The sequence below is a fragment of the Vidua chalybeata genome, chromosome 6 (assembly GCF_026979565.1).
Source record: "Vidua chalybeata isolate OUT-0048 chromosome 6, bVidCha1 merged haplotype, whole genome shotgun sequence".
NCBI classification, from domain to species: domain Eukaryota; kingdom Metazoa; phylum Chordata; class Aves; order Passeriformes; family Viduidae; genus Vidua; species Vidua chalybeata.
The window spans coordinates 44835717-44859363 of NC_071535.1; the positions used below are offsets into that span (position 1 = coordinate 44835717).

The 23647-nt window shown below is 43.4% G+C and overlaps 1 protein-coding gene across 10 annotated transcripts in view; it reads right to left on the reverse strand.

Moving 5' to 3' along the window:
- Positions 1-988: 988 nt before the first annotated feature.
- The window catches only part of C6H11orf24 (chromosome 6 C11orf24 homolog), an 85064-nt gene continuing 62405 nt past the window's right edge, over positions 989-23647 (reverse strand). For 4 of the 10 annotated variants that reach the window (XM_053946688.1, XM_053946686.1, XM_053946684.1 and 1 more), the window contains 3 exons: positions 5209-5438; positions 3943-4059; positions 989-2790 (listed from right to left, as the gene is read on the reverse strand). In XM_053946688.1, the coding sequence (XP_053802663.1) occupies positions 1646-2790; positions 3943-4059; positions 5209-5356 (1410 nt within the window). In that variant the 5' untranslated portion in view covers positions 5357-5438 and the 3' untranslated portion in view covers positions 989-1645. Of the gene's footprint in view, positions 2791-3942; positions 4060-5208; positions 5439-16855; positions 16877-17308; positions 17406-20824; positions 20962-21497; positions 21573-21725; positions 22609-23647 lie in introns of those variants that run through there. The other 6 variants (XM_053946683.1, XM_053946690.1, XM_053946681.1 and 3 more) reach the window with 6 other exon arrangements.

Sequence of the window (23647 nt, forward strand, 5' to 3'; positions counted from 1 at the left end):
CAAACCACACTACCCCTTTACCCTGACAGATGCTCTAACCTACTGCCTGCTGGCATGCAGACAAGGTCCCTGCAAAAGTAGTGCTAAATGCACCCTGATGCTGAAAACCAAGTAATTTCACTTCCAAAGTAATCTCTTTCCTCAACACCCTTTACTTGCTGAAGTTTTGCTCTCAAAATTTGTGTTGGGTAAGATTCAGGAAAATCTCTCCAGCCTATTTTGTTCAAACAACCCTTGGCTGTGTTGCTGCTTGTGCTCTCTGCAGCTGTTTTCACAGCACTCTCAACAGACAACAAAGTCATCTACCAAGCAGCCTTTTCCAGGGTAAAGTCTCCCTCCAAATTCTAAACAGCCCAAAAACTTGAATAAATAATCAAACTGGAACTCAGCAGCTCAAATTCTGAGGTTTGCTTATTATCAATTCTCACTCAAGATTACATGCAAGCTGAATTAAAGAAGAGCCAACTAATTCAAAGTGAGAGACAAGCTATCAGTATGGTTACAAAAATCCCAACACACCTCTGTCCAGGACTTTGCTATTCGTATTTACGTTTCATCCAAATAAGATGCACTAATCACTGAAGAATACTTGCCTAAAAATCAAGTGTTTTCTACTCATTCTCTCAGCTGCAGATCTTGGGAGCCAAGTTGCAACTACATGTGCAATTAAGTTTCCAAAATACTAACAATACCGTGCTGGTCCTAAACTCAAAAGAAAAATCAAAACAGAGGCCAATGCTCTAAGTATGAAAGATAACAAGCAGTAAGTGGGTCTGCATACCTGGGAGACTGACAGCATAATGGTTTTAAATTATAGAAGCAGTACTCAGGAAGATGATCAGTATCTTCTGTGACATGGCCAAGCTTTCAGCAAGGTCTTCAAAGCCCCCACACTTGGAATACTGAAGTGGAGCTAATTTACTTAAGCCCTAAAAGCCATTTGCTTGCTTCTGAACTGGCAGGGACAGCAATGAAATGAGAAACACAAGAAGATCTGCCCTTCCAGGGCTCTGTTTATTAACTGAATATAAAAATAAGATCATTTAAGTGCAGAGGCACAGTAATCCACTCTGGTGAAAAGATACCTTGGGTTAGCAGTAAACAGAGTTTACAATACCTTGTAAACAGACTTCTTCATAAGCAAGAAGCACATTGAAATATGACACACACTGCATTAGAAGTCCCCTGTTGCAACAGTACTCCACACTTTTCACCTGGCTATCTGGGGGCACTTCACAAAAGGTGACAGCATCCTTTGCTCTGTTTTCAGAGGAGCACACGTGAAACTGATGAAACACAACCTGCACTGTAAACAGCTGAAAAGCACTATAGCATTTTCAGAGGATGGCAACTTACACCTTGTTAGATTTGCTTTGCAATGAACTATAATGGCCAAAGCTACTGTGCATTATGAAAATGTTAAAAATTATTCCTTTTTTTAATGGTTTTACAGCAACCTGTTGCACAATTGAATAAAAAACTATTATTTTTTCTTAATACAGTACATGGCATTTCTCCTCAATTGCACTACAAGTAAATTTGGAAGCACTTTCAGTTTGTGTTATAGGCAGATAGAAAGGAAAAACAAGTCATGCAAACTTTGATTCTCCTTTCCATCTCTTGCCTACTATTCATCCCCACCTCTTCATATCTCTGAGTCCACATACATTCCATTGATCAGGTAATCCACTTGTGTGTAATCTTTCTTCTTGTAGCTCTCATAGGCCTGCATGAGGAAAAGAATTATAACAGTTAAGAAAAAGAATGTACCAACTAAAAGCACTGCAAGTAGTGAACTTTCATCCACTAAGTACTGAGTCAGGGGCTCAGCAGCAATGAGAAGATACTCGTTGTCTGTGTGCTGAGCTTCTGTGAGGCCCAAAGCTGTTGTTTTGGCTGCATCTGTTGGAGCCATGGTTGTTGAAAAGACATCAGATGTTGACTTTAGCCCATGTTCCGTCGTAGTTGCTACTGTAGAGGTTGTAGTTAAAACCATGGCACCTCTTGTAGAGCCCAGAGGAGAAGCTGATTCATTCAAGGATGCTGTGGCTGTATTTGCCTCTGGCTTTAGCTCTGGTGACGTGCCAGCATGCACTGGATTCACAGAGTGAGAACTCTCTGTTGGGATGGGTGCCATGGTACGCATGGAAGCACTAGAAGATGTTGCTACATCCTGCAGGATGGGGGTGCTCAGTGTTGTGCTCAGCATCTTCAGGTCATCTTCAGCACTGGTGAGGCTGTCAGGGTAAGGAGCACTGCTGCTGGTGGTACCCAACCTAGGCTGCTGTGCTTGGGTACCTGCTTCAGAAGTAACAGTGAGGGGAGCAGAAGTGGGGGACAATACTGAGACAGAGCTACTATTTTGTAATTTTTGGCTGGTCATCACCATCTGGGCGACATTGCTGGAAATGGGAGCAGAGATGTTACCGCGAGGGGGAGAAAAAGCAGAGGATGACATGGCTGTAGTAAAGGTATCAGAACCTCCAGGGGTGTTTGAGGCTTTGGCAATTGCTTCATAAGTGGTAGAGAAAGTTGCATTTGTAATGTTTATTGTTATGGCAGGGGCAGTGGTGGTAGCATTGCTTGCAGTTAGTTTTCTTGTACTTATTTTGACATCTCTCTTCTCAATCCCAGGCAAACGCCTCAAATGAATATTGTGAGCCTGAGCAATTAAAGAAAATGTGTTTTCCACACTGTGTTGGTCAATCCCTGCATTCAGCATCCTCTCTGTTTTCTGGAGATGGCTCTGGTGGTGAAACAGGGCTGGTTCCCATTTGCTGCTGACAATTTCTTCCGAAAGACAAAACAGATTACTTTTGTAAGAATAAAAAAACTCTCAAGCTTAAATCTAACCTCAACCCCCAATGCAAAACAGAACACATATTCTGCAGTACACACTGTACAAGTGGAATAAATCAGTCCTGAATTCAGCAAGAACATCAAAACTCAAGACCCCCCAGCCTTTATTGCACATAATTCCTTTGAGGTTTTTTGGTTTGTTTTTTTCTGCCACAGACCTCTCGTATTTGCCCAGCCAGGGAGTTAATTTCACAAAAGGGGAGTAATGAAGTAGAGAGCTACAATGCAGAAGCACATTATCAACAGGAGCAGTCTTACAAATATCAGTTCCTGAGAAGAAGACTCATGCTTTCAAAGTTACACATAATCGACAAAGCCTTTGTGCCTAGATTTGTAATTTTCACTTGTCAAAACTGAACAGAAATTTCTACTAACACCTTCATACATCAGGATAATTTCCTTCACAACTAAGTGAGCTTAGATTTATAGTGACATAAATCCCATCTGCTTATCACAAGTCCAGTTGTTATATTGCAGAGAAACCTTTGCCAACCCAAAATAACCATGAACAAACTTTTTTTAAACTTGGGTAAAGTGAACTCTTGAAACAAACTTTAGAAGATCGATTTCCCAATTATACATAAGCTCCATTTTGTTATTGTGTCACTTTATTAAAACTGAATACCCTGGCACTGGAAAGTCACCATGAGCAATTGCTGCTCTGATTAAAGAAGCAATCTGTTAACTCTGGAACAAAACCCTGGCAATCTGAGAGAAAAACAATGCCAGGACATTTTCCTTTCTCTGAAAAAAAGATATAAATACATCTGCTATGCCTTTATTTTCACTAGGACAGTGTGTGGTGTGCAAACGGCTTGAATGAATGAGGCCTTCAGCATGGAGACAAACTGTTACTCAGTGTTACAAAAGCTATTCAAAGACACATAATGCACTCATGCAAGTGCCAGAGTCCCTAGGACAAAGTGAAACAGTTATTCCAGTGAACTGTACCTACATAATCACCATGCATGCATTTCACAACCCATCGTCCTCAGCTGAAAGTCTGTCAAGGGTTAAATGTAGGCATTTAAAGCAAAAGAATTGGGATCCTGGATTTCCCAGAAGGCTGAAACATGACTTTACCTGCAAGCAGGTCTTTGATGTCTTGTTCTCCAGCATTCTGGCACACACTCAGCTGGTAACATTGCAGGAGGAGGCAGTGATTTTGGTAGGGCACAGACCAATTACAGTCATGGCTCCCTGAAAACAGCAGAGAAAATGGATTGCTGCACACAGGATACCAAAGGCATTGCTTTGGCACTCTAATTAAAGAATTCAAAAAAAAAAAAAAAAAAAAAAAAAAAAAAAAAAAAAAAAAAAAAAAAAAAAACAAAAAAAAAAAACCCAAAAAAAAAAAAAACACAACCAAAAGAACCCCCAAACCACACAAAATCCAGAAGGTCTGGCCTTAAAGGATCCTGACTCAGCCTTAGTGAAAATAACCAAAGAAAGCCAATGAAAGCAATATTGCCAATGTAGACTACCCACCTGTTTGTCGTCTGGTACCAGCATCTCCTGACAACAGCAATTCACTCACCCAGACAGGGACAAAGTGAACTTCAGTCAGGACCCATGTAAATTCACCTAGATGTCTTAATGAGGAAAATGACCATGAATGGCCATTAAAACCAGCATCTTTATTAAGTTCCTAACCATTTGAATGTCAGCTATTCATCCACCTGAGCCAAGGTCTCATTTTCACCACAGCATCACCAGCTTTTTGTAGGATCTACAAGCTTTCTCATCTGGCTAGACAGGATTGGGACCTTCATAAGGACAACTAGAAGACTCTTTTAGAAGTTTAATTCTTTATAAAGGCATCTTTGCCTTTAATTAGAATTAATTCATTTAGAAGTTTAAATTAAATAATTTAGAAGTTTAATTCTTTGTAAAGACAGAGGTAGTGAGAAGGCTTTTACCTCAACAGATTTAACCCTGTGCTTGGTTGCAGGACAAAGTGGTTTCTTCTAAGGCAGAAAAGACACACAAATACCAGGGACCAAAGATTACTCATTCTAGTGCAGCTGTCTACAACAGCGCTGCTCACTTGCAAACATCTGGCAGCAGGGAATAATTTCTTCAATTCAAGTGACCTAACACTTTGCACGCCATCAGTGCACACTAACAGCACATGCTGTTTCCTATGGAAGCTTGAAGGGCCCTGGGAAGCAGTTGTGCTGGATTCAATTTAACCAAAGCTGACAGAAGTTATTCAGCACCACACATAGCAGCTGTAACTGTAAATGCCTGTAAACAACTGGAATTAAAAAAGAAAGTCAAAGGAGCAGCAGAGACCTTCAAGAAGCAGAAAATGCAGCTGGAATTCCATCCAAGGGACAAGAACCTCACCTGTGCTCTGACAAGCCTGCCTGCATTGCTCTTCACTTGTAAGTCTGTTTATATGTACTACATGGACTCCTCTCCCTTTCAGGACAGAAAACCTGTGTTCACATATACAGATGGAAATCAGCAGGAAGAACACAATGGCAGTCCACATCTTCAGGGTTGGCCTTACAGGGAAGCTTCTCTTCCCAGAAGAAATGCTCTCTTATATCAACTTCAGATCCACTGCAATATAGCTATTAAAAAAAAAAAAAAAAAAAGAACCATTTACATCCTGATTAGCAGGAATGGAAAATAAAAATGTACAAAAGGCAGGCAAGTATCATTACACATCACAAATAAGCAAGGGCTCAGAGGCAGAAGGAGTAAAGACCTTTCCCAACTTCCCAGAGAGGCTCCTTCTTTGGAAAAGGTACTTTGCTTTCCTTCCTTCACATCCCAATGGGAACTGCTTAAGTCAAAAGCCTTGTGTTCAAAGTCAATCTCAAAGCCCAGAAGCATGTGGCAGCAAAGATATGATATCTTTGGACTCATTCTGGGACCCTTAATGTTATGCTCAGGCTCAGCAGAAGGATTTTCACCGTTTGAGCACATTGATAAGGCGAACTACAGTCCTGGCCCTGCCTTTACACCAAGTCAGTCAAAAACAAGTAACCAAGGTTGATTTCTGCTTTGGTTTTCCTGCTCATTACAAAAAACTCAAAGAAATTTTGATTGAAAACAAGCAAAAACCACTACTTCTGGTCTTCCAAGACATTACACAGACACAGCTGTTACTGAAAAATATTCACACCCACAGTAAGCCTTCATTTCCCCACATAAAACAACAGATAATGTATTTCCTTCATTATTAATGCACACATGTGACTTGGACCCAATGGAGGGGCTTTCATCACTGAAGACACTGAAACAGCTCCCACTGACATCAGAGCAGATTAGTAGTTTCTATCTGGATTTACCCTCTTGGTTCTGAGGTTTTTGGAGCTTTGTATGAACTTCCAAACATTTCAGTTTGAACTAGACCTATTGTAAGCCTCTTCCCTAAGTAATTTTTAAGGGCAATCCTCCTCCTCATCAGTAAAGCAAGCTTTAGTCACCATCCTGAAGTTATGAAGAGAAATGTGACAGCCTTCAAAGAGTGCTGAGATTCAGCTTTGTGTGACATCTCGAGATGGATGTGATGACTGCAAAGGCAGTTCACAACACAGAATGAGCAGCATGTGTGAATGGTATATTTATACAGTGAAGAACATACGCACATTACTGAGGACTGTTGGAAGACCCTAATTTAGCCATCCAGGCTAGAAATCTCAGTTTCAACCAAGAGAACTCCAGTTTCAACCATGCTAGTGAATTCAAGAATCTAAGAGCTATTTCTCCTCCAAAAAAGCCCCAAATAATGTTTGTTAGCTGTGACTCATATTGCAATATTTTGATGCTTTGTACCATTAAACTTTTGCTTCCATTTTTTCCTTCTGCTATATCCTAAAGCCCCAAACAGGGCAACAGAGTTTTAGCTTCAAAACCACCCTATCTGAAAAGGGATGAAAAATAAACAGCTACCCCAAGATTCTCAGAGGACACACAATATACAGGTCTACACTGGACCGTCAAAGAGCCAAAGATGGGGACAAAACCTGATGCTAAAATGCAGTGCCCCAAATTCTGTTTTCCTAGTCAAACCTTCAAGTTCCCTGAGGTACTCAAGAGTCTCCTTCCTGCCTATTTATTCTAGAAAAAAAGAGTTATTTTACCTGTTGGAAACAGATAGAGGATTTTTAGATCTTCTGCTCTCCCAGAGAGATGGGAAGCCCAAAATGACTGTAGGGCCCTTGCACCCCTCTGCAGCTTTCTCTCTGGAGCAAGTGTGCACAGCATCAGGCTCATTTTGTGCAAGCAGGTTTCTCAGTGCAGCCAGAAGTTCAAGCCTGCATCATCTGACCTGGCAGCTGGAAACATGTCTAAATCTGACCTGAGAACAGAAGTCTTGGCAGGGAAAGGCAGCTCAGCAGCCCCATCTAGTCCTGTGTACCAGCGACTACACCCGGTGCCCAGTGCCACCAGGGCTCTCTCCCATTACACACTATGCAAGCAGAGCACAGACTGACTTTGCTCTTTCCTTATCACTTCTTCCACGTGCACCTTAGCAAAGTTGAAAGGATCAGGACAGGAGAGGAGATGACCTGTGCAATACCAGCACAGCCTTTGTAACATGCTACACCAGCACTGGCTGCTCAGGAAAGCAGCCCCACATTTTCATCAGGGAATTGGCAATACTAATTTGTGTTGTTCAACCAAGCCAATTTCCAATATTTCTCCCACTGCCCCAAACTGCAAGACACTTCTACAAGTTTGTCTCAACCTTCACCACATTCTTACTGTCACTCTTCGCATATGTTGTAGATTAATCATTGAAAGCTGCAGTTGATAAGACTGGGAGCAAGGGGGAAAGCAAGGGAAAAACATTAAATATTCTACCTAGAAAAGATTTTCCTAGAGCAGACAGCAAGGACTTACTTTAAACCCCAAATCCTTCAACTTAAAGCAACTGAATTGGGTTCCCTCAAAGGCACTACAGGTACTTCACCTCAGAGCACTGTTTGGCAACCTGCACTCCCACCACATGGTGCCAAAGTAAGTGCACTTTTTGAAAAGTTCACAGGTCATAGCAGAGATTCAGAAAATACTTAACCCACAAACACAGAAGAAAAAAAAACCTATCATTAATGTATTTCACATTTTAAAGAGTGCAGCTTATGTCCCTTTTCAAGGTCCAGAGTTTATAAGAAGCATTATTTTACAACCTAAGAAGTGACCCTGCGAATTAATTACCCACATAATAATGTATGCATACACTGTTTTAAATAAACTAGTAAGGAATAACAGCAATGAATACAAACACTAAACATTTATTATAGAAGTTCTTTTCATACCCTTAGTAATAATTTTGAAATTATAATAACAACCTTCAAAGAATAAACATCTTTCATTTTGAAACTGTAAATATAACAAATATAACAGGATTATAGCTATAAATAAATACTATCATTATTATCATTAAAATCTCAGGATTAATTAAGAAAAAAATTTTGGGAAAAATAAAATATTAATATTAATCTCAACCAACCCAAGAACTACATATATTTGCAAGATCAAATGATCACACCAGTAGCTAGAAGCTGTTGCATTAACATGCATCCCCTATGCAGAGATGCTTTGCATCCCCAATCACATCAATTTACTAGAAGTCCTTCCCATCACAGCTGGGTGGGTTCCACTTAACTGCAACAACTGCAGAGCAAAACAAAACCCCAGAAAATGACTCTCACCTCTTCCAAAGTACCTGGCAGCCTTTCTGGATTAGGTCAGCATTGGTTTGGGGGACATGTCAAGCTCACGCACAGGAGATTTGTCTCCCCTTTGCCTCTCACTAAACATGGTCCCCTCAGGGACCAACTGGCAATACCTCCCCTAGGGCACTCAATACAAGATTACAAGCTTAAAACTCGTTTCAACATCCTTTAGCCAACTATAAAAATCCCTTTACAGACTGCAGAGCGAGTGTGTGAAGCAGACAAACAATGCACAGACAAGCAGTTCCTTTCCAAGACCAGTGAGAGGATAACCAGTTGCAGCCATACCTTAATGCACTACAGATGAGGCTTGGGATGCTCCAAGAAACTCCAGCTAGAGGTGTGGGGTTTTTTGTCCTCTTCCACCTTAGCCAATTCCATTGTAACAGGAGTTACAATTACTTGCAGATCACTTTTCCCAACTTAACAGCTGCCCTCTGTTATCATAATCAATAAGCTTACGATAATAAGTATTTCTGACTTCCTGTCATACTTCCAGCCAGTTCCACATGGTTCCATCTGTACTCAGAGAGCCCTCTGAGAACCCACCCCCTGCACCTACATCCCAAAACAACACTAAACCTCCTTGTCCAAACTGCGTTGATCCATCTGGATAACACAGTGCAAGCAATGAATGCTACTGTTCCCCGCAGAAGTAATTTTGAGAAATTGGGGCAAAATTCACTTCTCAAGCACTACCTTCTCCACCTATAGAGCATCCCCAAGGAAATTCAAAGCCAAACCAAAGCAAAACCAAACCACAAAAGACAGCAACAAATAAAATCTGGGAAAAAAACCACACTCTGAAAAATACAAACTTCACTTTTGTTATCTGTGGCTGTAACTCAGCAGGGAATAAGCATGCTGGCAAACCAGAATAACTTTGAGTCAACAACTGAAAGACTGATGACTTTGCAATGCACACGCATACCCAGAGGGCACTGCCTGCTGGGTTTCAGAAGAGTTCCTCACTTCTTGCTGATCTCACAGTGCTTAAGCCAAGGAATTTATACAAATTTAAAAAAAAAAAATTCAAAGAGCAATGACTGGGATGATGTTGCAAGAGCAGAGAGAAGCCCATGGAATGCAAATCCCTTGCCTCCACAGCCCCCTCAGAAGCCTCAGCTGTTCCTGCTTAAGCAGCTGCAAGGTGCATGCAGTGACTGCACTAGAGTGAAGAGAGATAGGGAACTAGACCAAAAAAACACAAGAAGAGGGAATGTGGGTGTTAGAGATCACAGGTACAAAGTGTGCAAAGCAAATCATTTAGGGCAGCACATGCTCCTTTGAGCTGTCACTGAACAGCCAGTAGGCACTGCCTCAAAAGTCATACTCAAGTGTGCATGGACTAGGTATGAAATAAGGTCAGAGTCGCAAAGAAATCTTCTATCTTCAGTATAACAACAAAGCAGGGAAAACAGGGGTGGAATACCTTTTGCAGACAGCAATGCTGCTCTCCCATCAAACTGAGAAGGCATAAGGCCTACTTCCCACTTGCATTTGCTGCTGAACACTTGACATGTCAGCTGTCTGAACAAGTGCAACATTTCTCTCTTTGGAAAAACAGAATTAAACCAGATTTTGATAAGGCAAGACAAGCACATTTTATTTCATAAATAAAGGCAAGAATACAGGAGACAGGGAATCCACGCTGCAATCCTCAGATGCATTTTACTTCCCAAGCTTCTCTCCAAGACTGAAGATGCACATGTAGGTAAGTTTGGAGACAGAAGGGGCAACACCAAGGCACATGAGGCTCAACCAATGTCACCTGAGTATGACCAGATGAAGTTATATGATTCTCTGAACAGCAGCTTTAGAGCCATTACGTTCCTTTGGCTGCCCAAGAAAGTTATTGACAAGCTGCAAAGCTGCTCCTGCCAGCTTTACCCATCTTCATCTCTCTGTTCCTTGGTTGCCCACTTGGTTCTTCCCTCAGGGCACCAGGCAGACAGCTTATACAGTTGAGGACAATCCACACTGCCACTGTTCATGGCCATCACTCTTTGCCTCTGAAGAAATAAATGTTAAAGCCTAAAACTCCCAAACCAGCACCACCCATCCATCATCCTTTCTCACTCATATTAGTGCCATGTGCTGCAGTTCTGATGCTGAGAAATACTACTCAGCAAAACATTTTTCCTGTGAAAAATGATCAGACAGGTATTTGATTTATGAAAATGTGCCTTGTTTTGAAATATCTGAAACAATCTAGTTTTAATATACAGAAAAGCAAGCTGCCAAAAGCTAACTGCATAAAGCTGTGGCTGAACAATAAATCTGTCAACAAAAATACTTTTAAGCAACAAAAATATGCACTACGGCTCAAATGCAACCTTCCCTAGTCTGGTCTGCACCCGAAGCAGATAGAAGTTTTCAGACGTGTTGCAGTCTCATGGGAACTGGAGATCACATGCTGGGCATTTCACACCATGTGTTTCAAATTAACCAGCTTTCAACAAGACCCTCAAAGGAACCATCCCAGTGGGCTCCCACATGAACTCTGCAGCCCTTGAACTAACACAGAGCAAAAGTTCATCATGAAGGGTGAAAGGCCAGCTCCCGACATTGGTTCCTCTAAGTGCCTGCAGAAGCAGGTACTCTGCAGTGCAAGTGCTTCATGCTTGCTGAGGCATGGGACCAGCACATTCCACATGCACAGAAATAAACCATGCCTGAGGTGCTACTGAATCCAAAACTGACAAGTGTGGAGCTAACAGGGACTTAACAAGCAACGACTTCAGGCTGAAGGTATAAATAACCAAGTGTTACTTCTGGAGCAAGTGCCAGTGTGATGAAGTCTGGTCACCCATCCACCTCCTGCCCTGCAGAATTTTACCGCAGTCAGCAAATGCCTGGCAATCCACATCAATTCAAGTTTCACTGAAATGCTGTCTTCCACTCCAGATAATTCTGAGAAACCATTATGCTCTTCTGTAGGTTCATGTAGCTGAAATACTAATTTTAGGCCCATGGAAACACATACCTCCATCCAGAACACAAGGTTCTGCAACTTTGCTCAGGTATTTAAGCTTGTCCATGGTTTTCAGCAGGGTTACACACAGCAAAAATATCACCTTATATTACAAAAGCATCAGGCAAAACTCTGGGAGCTCAGAAACTCAGGAAAAGTTCAGACAGTCTGGAAACAGCAAAAACACAACCTCAGTGCTATGAGTGAAAGGGAATGTCTGCTCAGCCCTAAAACAACTGGAAGAAAGGGAAACATTTTTGGCCATTTCTCATTTCTTCAAGGAAGTAAGATCTTTGTGCATATCCTGAACTATGGAAAACAAACAAACTTTAATAAAAAATTCCAAACATATGTGGCTCATCCTCCAGTTATCCTCACAAGCAAAACAACCTGAAGGCTCCTAGATTATAGGAGGTTTCCCTTATTTAAGCAAACAACTCAGGTTAAAAAACAAAGGTAGTTTCATATGGAGCCTCCCAGGTGAGATGCAGCAAAAAGACACTCCAGCTTATCTCAATGCAATGTGACACTGGGGAGGTTTTCACCATACATATATTAGGACAAAGAAGAGATTCTTCCTAAAGTCTCCAAGCCAGGAATACACTTACAGTGATACCAAGTAAAGTTTGTTGGCACATGCATTCCTGCTTTGTGATTTTGACAGCTTGAAAAGTGTGGAAATCACAGGGCAGGGTGGGTGGGAAAGCTTAGCCAAATCTATTTTTTTCCAAACAAAGAATCAAATGCAGTAGCAGGTCTCCTCATCCTTGCTGGTCTCCCTGTGGCAGGTTCTTCTTAGCCACCAAGTCTTCAGGTCATGCACCAATCTGAATTTAAACCTGTTATCAGAACCTAGAGGAAAAACATCCTTCCCTCTCCTTACCCTCATGAGCTGCCAAGGCAGCATCTGGAGAAGTGCCTCAGCCCAGCTCTTGGATCTCATCTCCTACAAACCAGCAGGGCAGCAGCTGTGCTCTCCTACCTTGTTCAAAATTCCGTCTTTTCCATTTCAGAGTAACTCTTTACTACAGTTTTGAGTCTTGATACTCAAAAACTGATTAATAAATCAAAGTAAAATAAGCTTGGTTTGAGCTTCTCAAAGCTCTTCCAGTACCCCAGAGCCCCTCATGGAAGAGGGACTGCACGGGCAGCAGCAGTTTCTTCCAAACCTTTCTGAGCTCGATATAAAAGGTCTGCTTATCTGTCTGTCTGCTGCGGCTAACAAGAACTCCGAAAGTATTCCAGGGGGTCACCTGAATGTCATGGGCATCTACAGAAAGTCAGCTCACCCAGAGAGATTACAATTACCACAAACATCAGTTTAACTTGCACCATTCATGAATGTGAAAAGTGTTCTGTATTTGACTGGACAGATGGGGTCACAAATACAGATATCTCAGATGCCTCTGTGCTAATATCAGTCTTCCATTTTTGCTCAGCAGTACAGCAACAAACAGAAAAAACCCCCAAACTTGAAACCTCTCTCTCAAATTTTAATACCTGAACTTGTAACAAAACCAAGAGGTTATTCTTACTTCTCCAGAAGCTGTGACCTAGAAGCAGCAGGAAGACTGAACCTATTAGAAATTTCTGGCTACTGTTTTTATGCCAAAGATGCACCAATCCTGTAATGAGAGGAACAGTGAACTAGAAAAGCCAAACTACCAACAAGACAGACCCTGGTTTTACCCTGGTTCAAAGATGAGCTCACGATACACTAATTATCTAGGCCAAGAGTTTCCCCAGGAGAGGTTGTCCAAGCTCAGACAACAAAAATAAAGGAAAGGACAAGGATGTGATAACCACACTACAAGCAGTAACTCTCACTGCTTGCTTCTGATTGGTGTTCCAAAGACTTCAGCTCCAGTGTACTCCAGTACAAACCTGTCCAATATCATCAGAGCAGCAGAACACCATTGTAGGTCAGGAATCAACACGTGGAACAGACTGTGACTGAATGAAATCAGATACAAAACAAAAGATGTGCCAAGAATCAAAGGATTCACACTTGAATAAACATGCACTTCTACCTATCAAACAACTTTTGTTTCAAATTGTTTGCTGCTAGAGACTCTGCAAGACTGGAATGAGAAATGGCTATAAATGCAGAAAAGGGAGAACCCAGGCAGCCCGCACTGAGGTACAACACTTCTTCAGCCTCATCCTTTAAACAAAGTTTAGGACCCTCAGAACTAGAGACCAGACTAACAAGTCCAGCTTGAAGGCTGAAGAGTCCCATCAGCTGGTTGTAGGGACCTCAAACCCATAAACCTGCCCCTGCCCTTTCAGCTGCTCTTGCTTCTGTTCAATTGTAATGAAGCAGAGGGGTTAAATCCCACCGGTAAACTGCCTCAGAACACAAGGTGAAGTGGCACCAATGCTGCTTTCCTCAAAAGCTGCAGTCTGCAGTAAACCAAGAACTGCCCTATAAACAGCAGAGCCATCCCTACAGAATGTCAGGAATCTCAGAGTGACACAATGCATGTTTGGCATCATAACTGTCAACTGCTGAGAAGTGTGTTTGCTTCTTAAAATCATTCAGAAATCTGAAAGTTTCCAGAAGAGATCAGAGAAAACTCCAGACAGCAATGGGTCAGAGGACCAGAAGTCTTCTCTTCAGGTTCCTTCTCTATTTTGGGCAGTTTAGAACCAGCATCTTCTTGGGATGTAATGGAGAAGGGCACTTTCACTTCAATTGCCTAGAATTATATAATGAGATAAATCTGCCAAGCTGACAGCAGAGCAGAAAAACTGCACTGCAGTGAGGATCATGTGTTGAGGATTTAGGGGTTAGTTTTGGGTTTATATGCCTTTTTTTTTCTGACAGCCATCTGAAGAGGATCCTGCTTAACAAACCCTCTAGCACCTATAGGCCAAGATAGAGAACTATGTAGATGCATATTAACATCTACAAAAATCAAACACTCTCTAACCACTTAAATTGTATACCCACCATTTCAGTCTTTGCTTTTTAGAGCACTTCCCCCCAGCAGTAACATTCCTGGAGATGAAATACTGAAATAAATTTGTCCACGTATTTTATTTACAAATTCTCTCCTTCACCCAGACATCTTTTATGCAGCTGAATCTCTGTATGAAATTCTGTGTTATAGCCCTATGTTCACTGGATGGCATTCACTACATCTTCCTAAGAAACAACTGTAAATGTAAATGCCTGAGTCAGCTGTTCATCACAATTTTGGAGCATGCCTTTTAACTCCAGAAGGGACCACTGCAGGTGTTATCTTACTGATTTACAGCAAACAAATCTGTCCCAAGACATGCAATAACTTAAGAGCTCATTCAGTAGAGGGGTTTGTTTTCAGTCAGCTCCCAGGGGACAGGCTGCCTACTCCACAGTTTGCATTACATCTGTTTCCACTTTCAGAGGGGTCAAAGACCAAGTGCAGAACATACCACCCAGAAAGAATTTACTAATATTGCCAAAACCTGCAGAAAAAAAAAAAAAAGGCAACCAAAATCCCACAACTCACCAGCATTTTCTGTTTATATTTTATTTTTAAACTCTTTCATTCAGATATTCCTTAAGAGGATGGCTTATCAGCACTGGAAACACATTTCTGTTACAGCTGTTAATTCACCTATTTCATTGCATCAATATCTATCCAGCTTCTATACATTACAAGAATTTCAAAGCCTAGAAATCTTTGTTCCCTTTGCAATGGACAGAAAAGCAACAAACAGGAACCTATGAATACATGGGATTCAGTCAAAAGCTACTTGCTAAATAGCAAACAAACACAACTTCCTGCTTTTGCTTACCAAGTCAGCTGGTAACAAAAGCCATCTGCATTAGAGCTCAGAGCAGGCCATGTGCTTCTCAAACTCAAGCAAGTGTCCCTGAAGAACACCACCAGCTGTTTCCACATTAGCATATCTGTCTTAGGCAGTAATTCTTCGAACACACAAAGCCCATGTTGAACTTTGTATGTGAGAATAAGTCTAAGAGAACCTGTGGAACCTGGGACCTGAACAGAATTGAGTTGTGTAGCCACCAGCAGGCTCATGACACTGCATCCCCTTGCTGGCTTCACCACCCAAAATGTGCTCACTGGAGTCAGGGATATCCCAGACACTGTCAGTGATGCATTTCAGCCACAGCATGTGCCTCCTCCAGCCACCTCAGAGATGGTCATTACAGCCACAACACATAGGTCCTGCCACTGCCACAATGGAAATATAAACTGCTGGCAATCCCTTAAAAAATCATCATCATAGATGAAGATATAATTTATGTCTCAGCAATGCACGCTTACAGCCTAGAAAGTCTGGGTTGCATCAAGAGCAGCATGGCCAGTAGGTCAAGGGAGGGAATTATGCCTCTCTACTGTGCTCTGGTGAGACCTCACCTGGAGTGCCGTGTCCAGCACATCTCCTGTGAAGACAGGCTGAGAGAATTGGGGTTGTTCAGGCTGGAGAAGAAAAGATTCTGGGGAGACCTCATTGTGGTCTTTCAGTACTTAAAGGGGGCATACAAAAAAAAGAGGGAGATGGACATTTTACAGGGGAAGAAAGTGACAAGACAAGGAGAGATTTAGATTAGATGCTAGGAATAAGTTCTTCACTGTGAGGGTGGTGAAGCACTGGCACAGGTTCCTCAGTGAAGCTGTAGACACCCCTTCCCTGAAAGTGTTCAAGGCCAGGTTGGAAGGAGCCCTGAGCAACCTGATCATCTCTGCCCATGGCAGTGGGGTTTAGGTCCTTTCTAAGCCAAACCCTTTTATGATGGGAATAAATGCTCTTTGCTTGCACATAGAGAATTTCAAGGTATCACTGGGCATTTCTCACCTGTCAGAATTCTCCATCTTTAATCCCCTTAATAAGCTGATCTCTGTTTATTTTATGGAAAATAAAAAAAAAACCCAGAAGGCTTTTTTTCCCACCACGTTCTCCTTTTTTAATTAGACACAGGAGTTTCAATCTAGATGCTACTGCCAGCAAGACAACACACTGTGAAGCTTCATCAAAAGGACTGATGTTATAGAGGAGTTTTGCTGACACAAACACAAGCCAAACCTTTGTAATATGGGTTAGTCCATAGCACAACAGGGCATCAGTTCAAAAGAGCAGAGCAGAGGCAAGGTAGATCAACCCTCCCTTATCTCACTGGGTGGGAAAAGGGGTGTGAGACTGAGTCATTTGTGTATAGCTATAGTAGGAACTGATCAGAACTGGAATTGAAAATGTAAATCAAGTCTCTTGAAATCCAGCTTAGTGCACAGCTACAAGACAGTCAGCTTTTCCTATGAAAGCACATATGTAATAAGTGTGTCATTAGGAGCATCTCAGGAACATCCAGAAATACCTGCTGTGTGATTTGTCTTTTCAGATGGAGAGAGGGAAGAGGAGTGTTCCTATAACAAATTACAAACAAATCAAATTACTATATCAATATTGATATTCAGGGCATGATGTACATGAAATGTGAAGTAAAGAGAAATGTGGAAGTAAAGAGGTAACACAAATGCATGAAGCAGCCTCCTCCCCAGTTAATGGCTGTTTAATCTTAGACAGACCCCAAATATTACCCTTCAACCAGTTTGCATTCAGACCACTTCTACCTTTATTTCCTGTACTTTAGTTTATTCCTGGTTGGTGAACAGCAATAACAGATTCATTTTGCCCTCACCCATCTGCACTTGCTCAGTTCCTGACTTCTACAGAATTTCTCTCTACTAATTGGCTTGTTTTACAGCAGTTTCATATCTATCCAGAGAGACCAAAAGCAAAAATAATGATTTTGAGTGTAGAAACTTACCATACAAACACTTGTAACTGTTTTCTTGCTGTCAGGAATTATTGTGCCTTTAGGGAAAGCAAAAGCCAATAAAACACTGGATACAGTAGGACTACAGCTGAAAGCATAGGGAAAAAAATGTGTAAAATGTTATTGTATGCAACCAGAGAGACATTTCTGTGAGCCTGTCAAAGCATTTTCACAAAGAGGTGGAAGAGTGGAAAAGTTTATCCTGCTTTCTATATAGAAAAGCCAAACATAAAGATAGAGCAGAAGATTTAGCAAAAGAACATGCTTAATCCTATTAAAATTAATGAGATTTCATCCTGGTCTCCACACACTAGCTGTAGTAGCAGTTTAACTTAAGTGGACTTAAAAACAGATTTAGTTAAAGTGCAGCAAAGTCTCCTCAAGCCGAACAAATATAAATCCAACACAAACATACATGTAAAATTCAACACAAATTTTATCAGCCACTCTCCTTCATCCCTTTTTTTTTTTTTTTTTAACAAATCTGAAACCAGGACAGTGAGACACATGAGAAATATATACTGACATGTTTTGCTGGACTATTGCATAAGTAGTTCTCTGGGCTTGGCACCAAGTCAGAGTCAGGTGGAGCCAGAGAAGGCAGTCCCAGTGCCCTCCTGAACAGTCATTGTTAGCAGAAGCAGTGAAGGGGACTTGCTGAATGTCTCAATAAGTTAATAAAAAGGCTCTTGTACACAGACCACCTCACCTTCCCTCTCTGTGTACTTAGGGAATAACAGAGGTGGCTGTAGGGGCTTGAACACCCCATGGCCACATCTGCAGAATACAATTTAGCTGTCCTTTAGGGGACACAGCCCAGCTGAGTCTCCCCAAGCAAAGGTGCCAAGAGCTGTGGTGATGCACAGAGATAATCCAGGCACACCCCTGCAACCCGCACTGCCAGCACAGGCCAAACTTCCTGCTCAAATGGGGGACCAGCTGGTTCCTCAAGCAGGTGCAAGATGTACAAATGGACTGTGAGCCCTGCCACCCTGGGGGACAGTCCAGCTGGCTGCAAATAAACAAGCACCCGTGTCCCTGGCTCTCTGCCTTCTGCTCCTTTCTTCACAACACATTGTCCTGCAAGAAAGCAACCAACCAACCAAGCACCCAGCGTGCTTTCCAAATGGTTGACAAGTTACATTCAACAGGAGGAAAGGACATGATGAAGAATCCAGACCCACACACTGTCATTCCAGACCTCACATTCTGCAAAGGGTGTTTAAAGACCAGCCTTCCCACCATGGCAATGCTACCACTGGAGACAGGGTTCCAGTCCCATCCAGTCTGACAGCACTACACAGCACCACCTTGGTGTCAGTGCAGCAGCACACCTCCGTCTCAGCACTAAAACCCAAGATCAGAGCCTTTAGAAGGCAGTACCCAGAACAGCAAAGAAAAATAAAGCCAGCAAAGGAAATAGAAGACTCTCAGATGTTTTGGCACCTATGGTGATGGACATTCAAAACTGCCCTGAGGAAACCTCATTCCAGTGAAATCACAAGAACAGCAAAGCAGAGCCCTCAGCTAAATGCAAGGTTTCACCTACAGAACTACAGCAATGCACAAGCCAGACAGCAAAACAGCAAGCAGCCAAGTGCTACTTTACACACCAGCAAGACAGTAATGTGGCTCCACTGAGCATTAGAGCCCACTTCTGCAGGTCTTGCTACTTACTTTCATTGGATAAGTTGTTCACAGAACCATGCAGAAATGTCAATGCAGACATTCCTTCAAGAAGGGAGTCTCCATACCATGGAGGAGATAAGCTGTCCTTTCCTGAATGAATTGCTGCCCCACAAGCACCCTGAGCACCTCACCGGCATGGGGACTCTCTTGGATTGCCAGCAGTCAAAAGCTGGAAGAGTTGTGAACCCAAAATGCACAACCAGGTGCTGCCTGCACTAATTTTCAGCATTGTCACTGTCCCTGCAGTGCCAGAAGCATCCACAGACTCCAGCTGCCAATTCACAACTCCTTCACTAACTCCCCCCAGTCTAAGCTGTAGGAAGGAAACCAGAAATGACTGGAGGGATGAACACATCAAATGCTTGCTACCATGACGCAAGAGAGGGCTCACTAACAGTTTATTTCACAGGACTTCTTGGCTCCGCTATCAACCAAGTCAACAGCCTTCTGGGAGCCCTTGCCACATCCAGACAGGCTGGGTGTCATTGACATGTGGGGTACGACAAAGGACTACACCTGCAGAACAGACTGGAAGCTGGGAAGGGAACCAACCTTGCTAAGCCAGAGTACACAGCGTCAGATGGCATCCAACAACAACACACACAGCAGGATACTGCCCTCCCAGTCCTTTTAAGGGCAGGAGGAAAAAAAAGTCAAAGGTCATCTGGTCTGGCTGCTGGTTCAGCACAACCCATAGAGTTTCACCCTACAATTACTGCGTTGGACAGGGGTGGGAAGGATATCTCGTGTACATCACAAATGAACTTTGAACCCGCTGTGTACAAGAGTACAGACACCTCCTTCAGAAAAGCATCTATCCCAACTGAAACAAGGACAAATGGCCAGCTGCTGTAGGTTGTCATAGTTCCTCAGCTGCTGTGCATTGCAGAGCAATCTGCAAGTCCTGGTGAATTGACTGCTTTTTCCTCCAGCTTTCCCATGCACAAACATCTCTGTTCCTTAATGTTCCTGCAACCTTCTCACTTGAAAATTTAGCCAGTAACATAGTAGTGAAAAGTCTGCTAGTACATTTCCTCTAACCCACTGTATACATCCAGACATTTTAAATACATCACCAGGTCTTCAGCATTGAAGTTTTTCATCACCAAAGCTTGAAATTTTGCTTGCAAATTACTCCTGTAGCCTTCAAAAAGCCTTTGCCAGGAGACTTCCCTTAGAAGGCAGAGGCTTCAGGTTGTATGGATGTGCCAATAAGAATTTCAATAATAGCTAACCAGATGCAAAGTCTGTTTCTTGGCAGATGGGTTTATAAATCCAGCAGGGAATTTGCAATTAAAAACAAAAAATAAAGATGTCCTCACCAACATGTTAAGAGACACGTAGCTTGGAATTTCTTCTAAAAAAAGTACTAAAACAATACATGTGTGTATGCATGTATTATATATACATAAAAGCCAGAATCAAGCAGCAAACACACCCAACACATGCACAAATCTACTACAGATATGAATGAAGTAAAAAGATATGAAAGCTAATAAAAATGGATGGTTTCCTTCTAAACTATCCATTGCCACATAATGGACTGCATTAACATACATAGTAGTGGCTGATCATGGTAGATAAATTAGATTAATACAAAAATACACACACTTTTGAGACAGAAACATTGCATCAACCTGCATCCTGTAGCCTACTTTTCAAAGCTACCAATCAGTCATAAATCCTCTGAGGACTAAATGGCACCAAATGTTCACTATCAGCAAATTTACATTGCTCATCAAAAGTACATGGCAATCTGTCTAAAGGTGGGGAGGATTTCTTGGGTTTGTCCCTCCAGTAAGCAGTCAGATAACTCACTTTATCAGGAAACAGCAGTGGTGTTGCATGACCAAGTCTGGCAGGGATTCAGTCAGCTAACATGTAGGACACCAAGGCACATTACTCGACTGGATCCTGCGACAAGAGTTTACTTTCCCAATCCTAGAAAACAAAGTCTGGGAGACAGAGGGGAAAGTTAAAGGATTTGCTGAATACACCAGAAGAAGATTCACTGCAAGAGGATATCCCCACAGAATGCCATATTTGTGAGCTTGTCAAAGAACAGTGTTTGTTCTTCCTGACACTTCCTGGACTCCAGCTGCCACCTTGCCAACATTGTGCAGGGTACAGTTAAATCTTCTGAAAACCTGTACTTCAGATGGGATAAACTGAAAAATATTTCAGTGCGATGCCACAGGATGCCACTTACCAGCGCAACCTCACCTGCACACACTCAACATTATTTATTTGGACACACAATATATTTACATATCAGTGGTGCCGTGCCTAAGAGTGGCGACTCCCACAGACACCGGATCTTTGAGGTGGTCCATAGGGCCTAAAAATGTCATACTCCGGCGGTGAGTTACTTGCTGAGTCAATCACCTCTTCCCCGCAATTCTCCCCGCTCCCGCCTCCCCACTAACAAAACCATCTACAAGCGTTCACCGACCGCAGCGTTTGCTGCCGCGGGGGGAGGGCTGCAACTTACTGCAAAATTTATTCCCAACTCGTGCCACAAATGTACTCGCAACTTATGTGGCAGTTGACGGGAACGGCTGCCGAGCCGCCGCTCCCCGCTCGCGGCTCCTCGCCCGCCGCACCCGCCCGGGCTCCGCGCCCCGCGGAAACCCCCGGCACGGCCGCTCGCCCGGCACCGCGTCCCTCCCGCCCGCGCTCCCTCAGGCCCAGGAAGAGTCACAGTCCGCCCGTAACTCACGACGTGGCGGGGCCCGGCGGAGAAAGCGGCCCCGGGGCGGGAGAGGCGCTCGGCCGGCGCTGGCGCGGCCCCGCGGGCAGGGAAAAGCAGGGAAGAGCCCCGGGAAGGGAAAGGCAGGACCGCCGGAGCCCCGCGCCCCCGCCACATGCCACGGCCGAGCCCCGCCCCGCCCCCTCCGCGCCCCCTCCGCGCCCCATTGGCCCGGCTCCCCGAGCCCCGCCCCTCCCGCGCGAGCCCCGCCCCCACCCCGCCTCTTGGCGGTCGCCCCGGAAAGGCCCCGGGAAGGGCCCGGGGGCGGGCGCTGCCCGCGGAAGTGACGGGACACCGCGGGGCCGGGAACGGGGGGTGTGCAGTGTGTGAATTACCCGCGGCTTAACACTGCAGGGGTGTCTTTGCAGTTCTTTCTGGCGCACAGCGGCGAGAAGCTGTGCTCACACCAGGCTATTTTCCTTCTCCTCCCGGGTTTTGTGCACCGTACACTCTGGCGTCACCGGCTGCGGGTGGTGGCAGAGCAGCGGGAGCGGCCTTGGCAAAGCTCCCGTTAATGCCGACCCGTTTTGCGCATGTTTCCGACGCCGGGCTGGACGCTGCTCTGAGCAGCCTGGTCTAGTGGGGAGTGTCCCTGCCCGTGAAGCCCCTTCCGTCCCAAACCATTCTATGGTTCGTTATCACCACCCAGCAGGAAAAAAAAAAAAAAAAAAAAAAAAAAAGTATACTGGCTAACAGCGTCTTGCTATCCCGGAGTATGAGAAACACACATTCCACCATAATCCAGACATAACTGTTCTCATATAACCCCTAACAGTGTGCAAGTCTTTGCTTTACGGACATGCCAGTCCACTGCCCACAGCATTGCTTAAACAGAGAATGCTGCTGAAATAAATACTAAATCGAAGACCAGAAATCAGCTCTTCAATGATCATTTTGTTGTTTCTAGTGTCGCTGTCTATGGCAAAAGTTTGCACATCAGCAGCCCCCCCAGTGCTTGGGGCAAACCCTACCAGCAACAGAGCTTTGAATCATTTCTAGACCATGTACTGCTCATGTATATACAGACAAATACATGATATAAATATCTGAGCTGCACTCTGACACGTGGAGCTGGCTCCACGAGATGGCATCAGGTGCAGGACTTCAAGAAACCATGGGTGCCCATTCCTGAGCAAGCACACTGTCTCCTGAATTCAGGTCCTTTGGTTATTTCCAGATTGTCCAGAGAGGCATTAGACACTGAAAGAAATTCTTTACTGTGGGGGTGGTGAGTCACTGGCTCAGTTCTCCCAGAGAAGCTGTGGATGCCCCATTCCTGTCAGTGTTCAAGGCCAGGCTGGATGGAGTCCTGAGCAACTTGGTCTAGTGAAAGGTGTCCCTGTCCATGGCATGGGGGTGGGAACTGGATGATCTTTATGATCTCTTCCAACTGAAACCATTCTGTGATGATATGAAAAAAGGGTCATCAAAAAAAAAAAAACATGCAGAAACCAGCTTTGTGCACACACAGACACAGTCCAGACTGTGAGATGCTTCACATAGTAACTGTACCATCAAACAGGGGAGGAAGGAATTCTTGTTCCTACAAGTCATGTATGGATTTGTCTGCTACTGCTAATCTGGCTGTAGATAAAAGTGATGCCAAAATCATTCACATGTCCCAATGCAATTTTAGAACACAGAAATTTGCTTTTCAAAATGAGCAGGGAGGAGGAGGAGGTGGAGGAGCTGAAACCCTGGTCCATCAGTTAATTAAAAATAGACAAAATGCAAAGCTGGCATTAAGTAGTCCATTTAAAGCATGTCTATGTGTATACATTGTATAGATATATCATTCCATCATTCATGTAGGATACCAGCATTTACTGAAATATTCCCTCCCCTCCTTTCCAGAGGAGGAGGAAGGGAGAAGGAAGCTCCGCAATGTAAGA